At 37.6% G+C, this 14,268-nt stretch overlaps 1 protein-coding gene across 4 annotated transcripts in view; it reads right to left on the minus strand.

The window, feature by feature from the left end:
- CCDC88A (coiled-coil and HOOK domain protein 88A) overlaps nucleotides 1-14,268 on the minus strand; it is a 100,978-nt gene that overhangs the window by 5,355 nt on the left and 81,355 nt on the right. For 3 of the 4 annotated variants that reach the window (XM_025169993.2, XM_007433420.3, XM_025169994.2), the window contains 3 exons: nucleotides 12,992-13,072; nucleotides 11,378-11,646; nucleotides 6,516-6,996 (listed from right to left, as the gene is read on the minus strand). In XM_025169993.2, the coding sequence (XP_025025761.2) occupies nucleotides 6,516-6,996; nucleotides 11,378-11,646; nucleotides 12,992-13,072 (831 nt within the window). Of the gene's footprint in view, nucleotides 1-5; nucleotides 6,997-11,377; nucleotides 11,647-12,991; nucleotides 13,073-14,268 lie in introns of those variants that run through there. The other variant, XM_025169990.2, reaches the window with a different exon arrangement.

Here is a 14,268-nt window from a genome sequence, read left to right on the forward strand (position 1 = left end):
GCAGAAGAAAAGCATTTCATGTTACTTGTTTAGCAGTCAAAATAAAATGTTCTTACATTGCAACAACATTGGCAGGTATCATTTATACAAGGTTTACAAAAATTAAGGAGAGAAGTAAGAAAGGAAAATAGGAATACAGCTGATATTTTTACAAATTTATTTTGCTAATACTTTTTCTTTGCAATTAGAACAGAGAATTTATCACTCAGGAAAGAACAGTTCTAAATATAATTCTTCAGTGAAATAATAAGAACTTTTATGGAATTATGTCATATAATCAGTTACATCAGCAAAGAATATGCACAGGATTTATTCATTATATCAAATTTTAAAGCTGAAAATCATCCTTGCATGCGGTGATAATGGAACATGCAAAACCCAGTTATCTGAAATTAGCTCTTTACTTGGAAAAGCAACACTTCAAGCAAGTATTTCGCTGTAAGCAAGATAATTATCTTCATTCTCAGCAAATCAACCTCATGCTTCTTTTGCCACTGTGGTTTGTATTTAATTCTAACAGGTGTCAAACAGTAAAACTCTGGAAGTGCACTGAAGACATCAGTTTGAAGAATCAAATGTGTGACTGATCTACCATCCTCAAATTCATAACTAAGGTTTCTTGCATATTTAGTAACCTCTTTTCAAAGCAACAAGTGGATGCATTCAGTATAGAGTAAGCTGTAATTGGTATTAAGGCAGATGAAGTCTGTGGCTAAGGTTATGGTTCTTTTCACCCAAACAGACACTAGCACTAGGTTACTTATTACCATCTCTGAAGAACTTTATTTTTGCTAACTTTTGTCTACTTCTGACTGGATCTCCCTCAGACCAATCTCTAGATCATCCTTCTACCATTCTAGACGTTTGCAACTATTAAAAGCCAAGAAGAGCACAGCTTCAGTTTCCTTCCTGCTCCATTTAAAGAATAGAAGAGAATCAAGCAACAAATCCCAGAAAAACAGACTGCCCTTGGTTGATGAGTTAAAAGAGCATCTACTGTCTCCAGTTGGGGTGTAAGAGTTGTACATACTCAATAAGAAAATAAATTCTTTGCTTAGTGATTGACAAGAAGAGGAGTGTGGAAGAATATGTTGCTTAACAAAATTGCAGGCACCTGTGCTGCCTTCTTCCCCTATTTGAGCCTTCTCCCCAGCATCAGCATGGCAGAGTTGCTTATAAAAGCTGCAAACCTTGAAATGAGGGGAGGGGATTGGATTGGATTGGATTGAGGAGATGTGCAAGTTTTGGAAGGTTAGCAGCAGGAGGAAAAGCAGCCAAATAAAAGAAGCCATTTTTCCTTCATAGAAACTGGATAGTCCAGAAGAAAAGAAGAGAGGCAGAGCAAGGAAAAGTGCAAGTATAAAAGCACAATGTGGAAAGTTGCAAGTACTCTACATGCTGGCCAGTAACAGAAAAAAAAAGCAGAAGAAATCCAGAGAGAGAAATTAAGGCAGAACAGTGTTTGCAAGAAGAAAACATTGTTATAGAATAGTTATACAATAGAGTATAGTATAGAGGAAATGCTGTAATAGAAATAGTAATATTGTAATTGCTATAGTAGTAGTAATTAGTGAAGTATAGCTGGATAGCTTAAACTTAGTTCCTGATCTGGATTATCCAGCACTGAGGAAGAAAAAATAGATAATTTCCATGAGAACATTGTAGAAAGAATTTGTGATCTTCAAATGAAAGTGGAAGATTATGATGTTGTTAAAGTGATTGGAAGAGGTGCATTTGGTGAAGTATAGTTGGTTTGCCATAAAGTAACACAGAAAGCTTATGCCATGAAGCTTCTAAGTAAATGTGAAATGCTTAAAAGGTCAGATTCAGCATTTTTCTGGGAAGAGAGAAATATAATGGACTTTGCCAATGGCCCATGGTTCAGCTTTTTAGTGCCTTTCAAGATGACCAATACCTATAAATCCATGGCAATGGAATACATGCCAGATCATGATCTTGTCAACCTCATGAGTAATTATGATGTGCCTGAGAAGTGGGCCAAATTGGTCCTTGCTCTCAATGTAATTCATTCCATGGGCTTAATACACAGAGATATGAAACCTGATAATATGCTTTTGAATAAATATAGACATCTGAAGCTTGCAGGTTTTGGTACTTGTATGAAAATGGATGACACTGGCATGGTGTATTGTGATACGATTACATATCACCTGAAGTATTAAAATCACAAGGTGGTGATGGATATTATGGATGGGGATGTGGTTGTGTTTGTGTAAGCAGTGGGATTGGCTCAGACTCAAAGGATTCATTAAGTACTATGCATGAAAGGAAAACAAACCTTAGTTGCTAAAGAAAGGGAATTTGGCCCTCACAGACCTCAGACTTTGCAGGCAATAGCCAACATTCTGGCTGCAGAGGCCAGACCTCTCACTAGAACTTACATCAAACAAACAGGGATGGAAAAGGTAGAAGGGGCTGATTCTCCTTTGGAGACAGAGGAGGCTATTACTCTGGTAGAGACAAGTGTGCAGCCTAAGCCTGTAGTTAAAACGAAGAAGGCGGAACAGCCAGGTACTTGGGCCAATATCATATCAGAAATGTTGAAACAACAGCAAGAGAAAAGGCTTCAATTAATTAAAGAAGAGGAGGAAGCGCAGCTCTGGAGAGACAGAGAGGAAGGATAAGTTAGAATGGGAAAAGAGTGAGAGAGAGGCAAGGAGGGAAGAGTTTAGAGGGCGATGTCCAGTCTCCAGGAGAGGCACATTCACTTCTAAGGTTTCCTGAACATATAGAGAGGGGAAGCGGACCCAAAGGTATCCAAATCCCTAAATTAACGGAGAAGGAAGATACAGAAGCCTATTTCACTATGTTTGAAAGGGTTGCTACCTCCTGTAAATGGCCCAAGAGTGAATGGGTGGCCAGGTTGGCCCCTAGTTTAACAGGAAGAGCTCTAAGGGCTTATAGCAGTCTCCCAGCTAGGGAAGTAACGGATTATTATCATGTGAAAGAGATAATCCTATACAGGAATGATTAACTCTTTTCCCTTTAGGCAGCAGTTTAGGAGCTACATGTGTGACAAACATGAAAGGGTTTGTGAATTGTGGGCAAGTCTGGAAGACCTAGGTAGAAAATGGTTGAGGCCAAATGAAAGGAGCAAAGAAAAAGTGGTAGAGGAAGTAATTTTAGAATGATTTCTACATGTACTCCCTACCAAAGTGAGATTTTGGGTGCAGGAATACCATCCCAAAACAGGCCAAAGGGCAGGAGAATTGGCTGAGGATTTCCTGGCAGCAAAAAGGGCAGAGGATGATTGGAAGGGAGATATAAAAATCCAAGTGTCTTATGTTCACAAGCAATGGATGCTTTTGAAAAGTTTTTCAAATATTCAATATGTTATTTACTAGTGCTATTTTATATGACAATGTCAACAACTACTCTATGTTATCCTAAAAATTCTAATTATATGATTAGAAAGAAACAATGTATCTGTAAATTTGGTTCTCTATGGGTACACAGTAACATTTAGAACCTTCCAAAATAAGACAATAGAGAGCCAGTTTGGTGTAGTGGTTAAGTCATCAGGCTAGAAACCGGGAGACTGTGAGTTCTGAGCCTGCCTTAGGTACAAAGCCAGCTGGGTAACTTTGGCCAGTCACACACTCTTAGCCTTGGGAAGGAGACAGTGGCAAACCACTTCCAAAAAAATTTGCCAAGAAACCTGCAGGGATTAGTCCAGGCAGTCATCAGGAATCAATGCTGACTTGAAGGAACAAAACAAAACAAAACACAAAGTCAATAAGAGTTTGGACAGGAAGTTGACTCTCAGCTCCAACATTCCTGGTCTCAGCTTCAGGATGTATTCTGGAACCCATGTGGTACAAAGAACTGACAAAACATGATGCATGCTTAAGGGAAATAGCACTGACCTTCCTGTTCAATTTCAAACTAAGTACAGTGGTACCTCGAGTTACGAATTTAATCTGTTCCGTGACTCTGGTTGCAACTCGAATTGGTCGCAACACGAGGCAAATTTTCCCATAAGGTTCAATGTAATTACCGTTAATCCATTCTGGCATGGAGGACAGGGAGGCGGCTATTGCTTGGAGGGAGAGTCAGGGGCGGAAAAATGGCCGTGGACCACGTCAGGGGTGGAAAAATGGCCGTGGACCACATGTCAGGGGCGGAAAAATGGCCGCGGACCACGTGTCGGGCGGAAAAATGGCTGCAGACCACGTGTCGGGCGGAAAAATGGCCGCGGACCACGTGTCAGGGGCGCAAAAATGGCCGCGGACTACGTGTCAGGGGCGGAAAATGGCCGTGGACCACGTGTCAGGGGCGGAAAATGGCCGCGGACCATGTGTCAGGGGCGGAAAATGGCTGCGGACCATGTGTCACGGGAGGGAAAATGGCCGCGGATCCGGTTCGTAACTCGAGGTGGTTCGCAACACGAGGTAAATTTTTGGGGCTGGAGCTGGTCGTAACACGAAAAATTCATAAGCAGAGGCGTTCGTAACTCGAGGTACCACTGTACCTATAAAGAAGTAGGAATGTGAGCCAGTTATAGTGACATCTGCATAACAGAAGGCAAGATGTACAATTATTAAGTTTGTGCAGAGAGTTTTACACTCCTTAATCTTATAGCTTTCAAGTAATTCTGCAAGAATTTTTAAGGCTGTGTTTCTTGAGTAACATAACAACACAGGCTACCTTACACTAAGGAACACCATTAGTCTATCCAGTTCATACATAGTCAGTTTATATTACTAAGCAGCAACTCTACAGTATTTTAGACAGGAATTGTTTCCAGACCTACTCAGAGACAACATTAGCTATACACACACACATCTCCTGAATCCTTATTGGATACCATATTAAAATACGTAAAGGTTATTGCAACACAACATGGGATTTATTTGTACAATGAAAAACAAGTGAACCAAGAATCTGAGCATAACTAAAATAATCTGCTGAATCTTGGGCCAGTTTAAAAGGTTTTGATAAAACTTCCTAATCAGCTATTGTATTTAATAAAAAGAAAAAAGATACTGCTATTCCATTTTATTTTTTATTTTAACATACTGTAAAAATTAATGATACTATATAATAAAAATTCTGATGTAGGTCTACAGACAAGACAACACAGGAGTACATAAATGCTTCAAGCATGGAACGGGAATGTATCTTTAAACAAAAACAGAGCCACCATTTAGGCTTCATGCCATATAATTTATACTAAGTTCATACTGAGTATGAAAATAACAGTTACACTAAATTATTCCGACTATGACATTTCTTCAGGATACATTACAAATTAAAAGCTAGAACGCAGACTTCCTTTTGTATTTTTGACTAGCTGGAGTGGGAAAGAACATGAAGACCTCAATTCAGGTCAAGTGATATGACTAAAAAGCAACATAAAGCACATTTAATTTGGAAAATATCCAAACCAACATTGTGGAACTTACTTCTGGGTGTATACACAAACAACTGATTTGTAAATTATAAAACAATAAAACAAATTCTGCACATCCAAACAATTCTTATTTTAAACCAGTCAAAATTTAATGTAGCTGGATTGGGCCTAAAATCTAATCCACATAAAATTGCATGGAAGAGAAACTGACCAAAAATTAATAATTGCTGTAAATTGCTGTAATTGCTAAAATTACCTGTAAAAAAAAAAAAAACTGTTTCTGGCACGGCACCATGCAACTAGCTAGCATGCATCCAGTAATGTACATAACATATTTTTAACAAATAGAAAATAAAAATTCAGTTAGCTTGCATTAAGGTTTTTGATGAGGCATGCAGCAAACACAGTGCAGTTAATACTTCATGCAAACTTTAGCATGGCTATAACTTTACATTCCTTCACATGCTAAGAAAAAAAAGATGAGTTATTCATCCCTACTCAGAGAAAAAAACATCTAAACGTAGTTTCTTTTCTATCTAATGAATAAAGTAGATCCTAAATTTCAAGCCCATTCACACTGTATAGGAGAAGTTACTTAATTGTATAGTTTATCATATACAACCATATTCATACCAAATAGTTTGGGTATCTTCATCGACTGGTAATGGGGATTCACTATCATTAGGGTCTGTACGCACGAGGATACCAAGTTTACTGCTATTTTGTGTGACATCTACCTTTTTATTATCAGATTCCTGATTTTCAAAAGGTAGTTTGTGATCCTTCTGTGGCAATTTCACCAATGAATCAAATGTTTTAGCTGTTCTGGAGAAAGATGTTTGGGGCAATCCGCTAACATTACAGACTAATTCAGTATTAAGTGCCAAAAATGGCCTGGAAAAATGACCTGAAGATAATTTATTGATAATATCTGGTGATATGCCTACTTTATCACTATACACATTACTAAGAGAAAATGTTTTAGCAATGAATTTGGTCTTCCTCCTGGAATTGCTATGCCTTTCAGATATATTCAAACTATCAGGAGTAGTAATATTAGCCAAGTCATTTTCTGATACAGTAACTGCATTATCATGAGTATAATAAAAAATAGAAGATTGTTGTTGAGGATTGTACTCACTCGAAGATGTTATAACACTTTGGTCAGCTGTAGCTGGAGTTGGATCAACAAATATCGGCTGCCTAGTGTCCTTAGATAAAAAATCATGGATACTTGTCCTCCGAGTAGTTCCTTCTGCTGTTGAAATCACACTGCTTGCACGAGGTAAAGTAGCATAAGGATTGCAGTCTTTTGATTGTCGTTGTGACTGGACATTTTCTTTAACAGACCTGGCCCTCCCCTTAGTGCCTGCAGCATATGTCTTTGAAGAGTTCAGATCTTTAGAATCTTCTGTTCTATTTAAACTGAGCCTTGCAAGAGGTTCTTGCTTACTTAACTTTCCATCAGATAATTCTGTTGTATTTTTTACACTCTGCGATCTGACAATACCACTAATGCCTGATGTCTGTTTGCTTAGCTTCTCTCTTCCTGTTAATTCAACATTTTCAGAAAAAAATTTCATTACTTCATCCAAAAGATTATCTTTGCTTGAAGACTTCAGCTGCAAAAATAGATAAAGAGAATGAATATAAAAAACAGTTTCCCCATCAAATTTATACCAATCCACAGACTGAAAAATGAACAATCCTATCTTCACATTCTGATTTCTCTCAACATTTCCACTTGCTTCAAAATTAATTCAAGTACAACACAAAGATCACAAAACTCAATTACTGATTATTATTTCACTGTCCTACCTCTCTCATATTCTCTCCAACTGACTGAAAATTTCCTTAACAACCTGAATATCATGTATAAGAGAACTTTAAAAGCATTGTGTCAGCTTCCAGATTTAGAATTTCTAAGCCCTGGGGAAAAACATCCCAGATAGAAAAATAAAGACTGCCTTTCCTTTTCAAAAAATTATTGGAAATCTCTTTGGAAGAGTAAATCACCTGAATACAAATGTATAAGCAGTCCTTGCTTAACACACATTCATTCAGCAACTGTTTGAAGTTCCGACGGTACTGAGAAAATGGTAGTTGCAGCCAGTCCTTGAAGTTAAAGCCATTGCAGTGCCCCCACGATCATGTGATCAAAATTCAGGCACTTGGCAGCCCACCTGCATTTATGATTGCAGGGTGGGCTCCAACTCCCCCACCCACCTATCTCTGCTTTTTTGGCCACCCTGCACTCCATGCTGCACCCCCGCCGCCCTGCACTCTGCCACTCGTGCGGCCCCAGCTGACTTGCCATCTTCTTCCTGCTGCTGATGAGGCGCAGCCTCAGGTGGCCAGCAGCAGCCTCGCAAAGGGCCAGGCTGGGCGTACCTTGTCAGCAGAGGAAGAAGACGGCGAAGGTCAGCTTGGGGCAGCGGGGGTGGTGGCAGAGTGCAGGGTGACGGGGCTGAAGGGTAGCAGGGGTGGCAAGGGCAGAGGGGCAGTGGAGTGCAGGGTGGCCAAAAGGGCACAAATGGGGGAAGATAGGCAGGTGGTGGGTGTTGAAGTGGAGGTGAGCACGGAGGGGCAGGAGAAGTATGAGGTCCTTGCCTAACGACAGCTGCAACCAGAACTACCAAAACTGCCATTGCTAAGCAGTATGGTCACGTGATGTTTCACCTAATTCTGGTCCCAATTACGGTTGTTAAGAGAGAACTACCTGTACCTGCAAAACTAATTTCAGAGGAACTATGACATATTCTAAAAAAGTTTCCTCTAATGCTTAACTACAAAGTACTGTTGCCAGTAAGTGAGCTGAGAAAATTAGTGAACTTCTATTTTAAAAAACCTGAAAAAGCACAGGGTAAACTGTTAATTCTAAATTGCCAAATTGATCTATTTACTTTTGGAAAGCTATTTTATGCTCAAAAAGGCAAACAAGACTGAGACACCCTGACTTAAAAAATAAACACAGAAGTTACAATTTTTAATAAAGCCAATTACAAAGAGATTTCATTTAACCAGCATGCTAGTAACCACTCTTCATTTTCTAGAATTACATACCTGGGAAGCCAGTTAACACTGCAAACAAATGCTAGAATGCTTCCATACATATATATTACCCAGCCAAGCAAATATTAGTATTTAGAGTTTGGTTTTTAAGAGGAAAAAGAACTTGACTACAGAATTGAAGTCAGAAACACACAAAAATGTTAAATGTCTATAAATATTGTACATTAGAGTACAACAAAGGGGAAGTTAGAAACTAATATTTAACTATAATGTTTTTACTAATTTGTCTTTTTTGTATTCTTAAACAAATTGCGATTTTGGCACTTAGCTCAGATATTCAAATTGTTACTTACATTGTTGAAATAATTTAATGTACTTTGTTTTTTATGTTTAATTTCACATCAACTGAGCACTAACTGTACAATCTTGGTAATTCCTTTGTCCACATATATCAATTATTTGTATTTATCAATTATTTTGTTGTTTTTTCTTCTTTTGCTTGCTTGTTCATCTTTTTCCTTTTTTCTTTTAAAAAATGGTTAATAAGTTAAAAAAAAGAAAAAGAAAAAAGAAAAATCCTAAATTAAAAAAAAAATCAGAAAACCCTAAAAACAAAACTGGAACTGAAACTACAGATATTCTTATTAGGTATAATTTTAAAAAAAATGAAAATATCACAATTTACTAAGTTATATGTTGACAGCTGCAGAACAATTTTGGCGCAACATTGGAAAAAAGGAACCTTGCAAATTTTATCAAATTCGGTGGCCAAAATTGAAGAATATGTAGCAATGGCAAAATTGACAGTATATATCCATAATAGAAGTCTAACCAAATTTAAGCAAGAATCCCAAATATACTACACGTTACACAGCAAGGCAAATTTAGATAAATTTAAATTATGGTTTTTAGGAAGAAAGTTATGAGATCAATAAAAAAATAATAGATGAGAAGGTTTAAACAGATACTAGCAATAATCTTCAATATGTAATGTAAAGAATAAACATCTGGGTTGTGCTCAGCAGTTGGGGAAATAAATGGAAGAGAAGGGGAGAATGTGTTACTAGAAAATTTTCCCATAAAGTTTTTATTTGTTTTATTTAGTAGTTGTTTCTTTTTGTTTTTTTCAACTGTTACTATCCAATCTAGACTTTCTTTCCATTGTATTTCATCCTTCTAATAATATAAATATCTTTAAAACATGCTGGAAGTTTAATTTGGATAACAAACTTAATTACTGTAAAAAGATTTCTGAAGCTGAATATTTTAATGCTTTAGAACTTGTTAATATTAACAACAATATCCAATGGTTTCCCTGATACAAAAAATAGACAGCAGATGATTTTCCATCAGTTCAGTTGATCATCCATGAATCCATGTTATATGCCTATGCAAAAGGTATCTACCAAAAAGATGGAGCCCTGCATAGTCATGCATGGTATACAAGCTTGGCAGGACACCTACCAAGAATTATGTAAGCTCTAGAAGATTCTGAGTGGGCATATAACATGACTCTTAATTCTTGAAATCAACCAACAGAACCAAGAAGGAACACTGAAGTCACCCAATACCAAGTGTGATAGCAGTGGAAATATCCTGATGATTACTCAAAGAACTCTGGAATCAGCTATGTGGCAGGTGAATTAAACTCCCATTTAGCAAATTATGTTACTTCTGCCTGAAAAAACTAGGAGATCTGACATTTGTCATCTGGTAAATAGGACAAGTACAGAAATATTCCATAAAAAGTTATAACACTGACATGCATGCCTGGTCATTGGCTATGTAGAGATAGAAAGCACTCCCAAACAACGCAGCATATGACCAAGACTGTCCAACTTCCTGCCCTCCTTATCCATAGGTGTAGAGTGTTGCCAACAATGGGCACATGACAGACACCTCCACTATAATGGAGTTTCGAGGTGAATATTGAAATAAGAATAGGTAGCCTTCCTAAAGACATTCTCCAAGTGACAAATAATTGATGGCATAGTGGCTTGTTTATCCTAGGAATCTCTCAAGGTTTTCTGCAAGACTGGGAACAAGAAAACTAGGACTGGAGAATTTATAGTAGTTGGCAAACCAGATCCTTGGTAACATGAGATGGTTCTTTGAACCTTTACATCAAGAAATTATGTCATGCCATGAGGCCCAAAGAAACTGAACATTAGTGAGAAGTTATAGAAAAAATTGAAAACTAGTGAGAAGTTACAGAAATTATAGTAACTGGGAAATTTCCCCAAGGCAGTGGGTTGTCCCCAAGATGACCAGTTTCAGTCTCACAATTTTGTGATGGAAGTGGTGGAGAGTCCTAGTCTGGGCCTTCTCTCTGTGCAGCAAGGTAGCTTGGAGAAAGATTTCAGAGAAGATCTGTCATATTTGTCTCCAGAATTGAGTCCTGAACCTGAGGGGAATCCGAAGAGACTAAATGGACAAATGGGAACTTGCTGAAGAAGAGATGAAAAAATTCCCAGACAAATTCTAGGACCTGGGAGGAGTTTTGGAGGAACTTTAAAGTCCTATGGTACCTTCAGAATTTACTACTTTAATAGTTCATTCCTAAAAAGCAGAGTGCACACGGGATTAATGATTGTGACAAGCCTATTTTATTTAGGTTGTAATATGGCAAAATTGCTGAAAAAATTATTTAGGGTTTGAGAACAACTATCCAGTTGCAAAAGATCTGAGGTTAATTCTCCATAGGCTTCTTCAACTTTACCATGTGTAATGACGTATCTTCTTTTTACAGATATGATCGTTAAGAGAATGTCCCTTTTTGAACTAAGCATCTCAGCTATTACTTTCCTACTCAGTGTGGTAAGTTATTTTCTTCAAATTCCTAATAAATAATGAATGCTAGTTCTGAGATTTAAAATTAGTTGTTTTTCTTTACCTGGACTTCAAATCACAGTGTCATGACCTACCTGAACCCATATTATGTTTATTCAGGCTTAAGTTATGTCTCTTAAAATTAAGTAATTTTTTACATACCTCAGCCGAAGTAACTTTATTACTTTCTTCCAGAAACTGCTGCAAAGTAACCATTTCACTTCCAGGGGATTCAGTTTTAATTCTCCACAGTCCTTGTTTATCCATTTTTTCTGACATTGTATGATGAAGCAGGGGACTAGACTTAGCGTGGCTTTTCAGATACTGTATAGGGCTGCTGCTACTGCTGGACCATGCTTCGTGTTCATGAAGTAGGCTAAATTCTCCACTACTGTGGCTTTGAGGCCTGCTTTGGTTGTTACTTGCACCTGCTTTTATGGTAAACAGCATTGATATTTTTCTTAGGTAAAATAAATTACAAACTCTTCAACAAGTACATTTGGAATGAGATTAAATACATTGCTAGATGTTTTAAAAAACACTGAAATATCAATTGCTGTAAAATACTTAAATATCTATTAAGAAATTATATGAGAAATAAAACTTATTCCCTTAATTTTACCCTTTATGGTTCTTCAGCATGACATCTAATGTTTCATTTAAAAAGTTTCAACTTCAACTCTCTTTTAAAAGTATCAGTTTCCTGTTTTCTATATGTACACATACCCACCCACCTTTTCAGCAACCCAGATCATAGAATCATAGAGATAAATATTACCATCTGCTACTATCTTTTATAATATGTTATAAAAGCAATGAAACAATTGAAGCACAAAAAGTGTATTTTCACGCTAATCTATAAATATTTTGCTGAAAAGATTTATTTAAAAATACATTGCTCTTTATATATAGTCTCAATTTCTGTGAATATGATTTGAAGAAATATCACATTGTGCACAAAATAATAACTGAAGAAATGCCAATCTCTCTTTTTTAGAGTTTCTTCAATCCAAGGCAATTAACTGGAAAATAGTCTTTGTAATATTTTGAATAATAATTTAAAAAAACCCTAAGCAATATATACTTTTAGAACACAACCAGTATATACTTAACTGACCGAATATTTCTGGAGGGAATTATTTATATTGGAAAAATACAAATGCTCAAAAAGTTACAAAATCCAGAAACCCAGTAAAATTAATGAAATTAATTCATGATGAGGCAGTGATTGTTGGTTGTGTTTGATCTTGCTTTAAACACAGATATGTTTTACAACAAAAGAACAAGCTAAGTAGCCAGACTGGTGTGCTTTTGGGGCTTGGACTAGGAGACAGTGGACCCCTCACCTGCCTTTTTGTTACACTTATTTGCATAGACCCCACTTTAGAGATATCTAAATATTCTTTATACTCTCCTTTTCTGAACCTTTATTCTCATGAGATCTCTCTTCTTTTCTTCTCAGCCTTCTCTATCCAGTTATGTCTGCATTTTTCTTTGCTACGCTCCTATGAATTCTCATTATTTCCTTTTCTTTTTTTCCCTTGTTTGCCCACTATTAACAGCAATACAGTGAGTAGAGACAGCAGAATTGCAAGTATCTATTATATTTGTTTACCACACACTCCCAGCAAAGCCAGCTATTTGAAAGCTTTATTTTAAAAAGAATGAAATGGTTAAAATTATCACAGTGAAAATCTCTTCATGCTATGAATATCACCCATTCCTGCTTTATAATATAAAGAATGAAGCATATGTTCATTTTGCCTAGAAGCATACCTTTGACTTCATGGAGTGAAGCATTATTGTTGCTATTGCTAGTTGATGTTCTGCCACTATCAAGGCTGGCTGGTCTGGAAGCTAAATGAAAAAGAATCAGTAGATAGCATAAAGCATCTATCAGAGCAGATTATACTGTACATGAGATATTTCATTCACAGAAATGAATGCAGGATCCCACAATTAATCTGACCCTGTCCATGAAGGTAAGAACCAGCAGCCTGAATTGCAACCAAGAGAGCACTGGTAACCAGTGCAACTCACAGAGCAGAGGTATTATGTGGGTATATCAGGGTACACCTATAAGTAACCATGCTGCTGCATTCTGGATGAGCTGATGCTTCCAAGTGGTTACCAAGGACGACGTCATGTAGACTGCATTGCAGTAATGTGAGGTGGCTAAGTGACTGTGAGCAAGGCCTACTGATCCAGGAGTGGGTGCAACTGACACACAAAATGGAGGTATGCAAAGGCCCTCTGAGTCACAGCTGCTGCATGTCTAGCAGGATCTCCAAATTATGAACCAGGTCTGTTTATGGCAGTGCAACCTCATCCAGAACCAAAGATGGAAAATCCCTGGATCTAGGGGGTCCTGCAATCCATAGCCATTTTCGCTTATGAGGTTAAATTTGTCCCTCATTCAGACGCCTACATCCTCCAGACACTGAGACAGAACTTCAACAGAATTCCTTGGAGGGCCCAGGGTTGAGATGTATAATTGGGTACCATCAGTACACTGATGATATCTAACCCTGTGGCAATGGATGACCTCATCTAGTGGTTTCACATAGAAGTTAAACAGGAGTGGGAGAGCAATGTTGGACGTGTATGGGCAAGACATGAGAATCTGTAATTAACAATCCAGAGGACCAAATGCCTCAAGAATCCCAGGCAAAAGCTGACCTGTGAGAGAAGAAGACTGGAGAGGGGAAAAGTCTTGTCATTTCCCCTTTGTTATGAAGTGTCCATTAAGAGTGGTGATGGCTACTGGAGCCAGAGAAAGAAGGAGCTGGAAAGCATCTGTGTGGAATCCACAACAGGCCATGACACAGTAAAAAAGAGAACCTCGAGAGATTTCTGCATTCACCCAGAAGTGAGTTCCCACAGAGGCCATTGGGAGGAGGTTGAAGGGAGGAAAGGAATCAGTGAGTGCAAAATAAACAAAACTTCTCATTTCAGAAGACAATAGGGGGAGACACAAGCCAATGTTAGCAGTGAGAAAGTATTATTAATTTCAACACTGAATGTAATCACTTTAGCATTCAGAATACTCATTA

This window comes from Python bivittatus, unplaced genomic scaffold (assembly GCF_059951505.1).
Source record: "Python bivittatus isolate LINGU-HERP-01145 unplaced genomic scaffold, Pbiv_v1 ctg000020_np1212, whole genome shotgun sequence".
Taxonomy (NCBI): Eukaryota; Metazoa; Chordata; class Lepidosauria; order Squamata; family Pythonidae; genus Python; species Python bivittatus.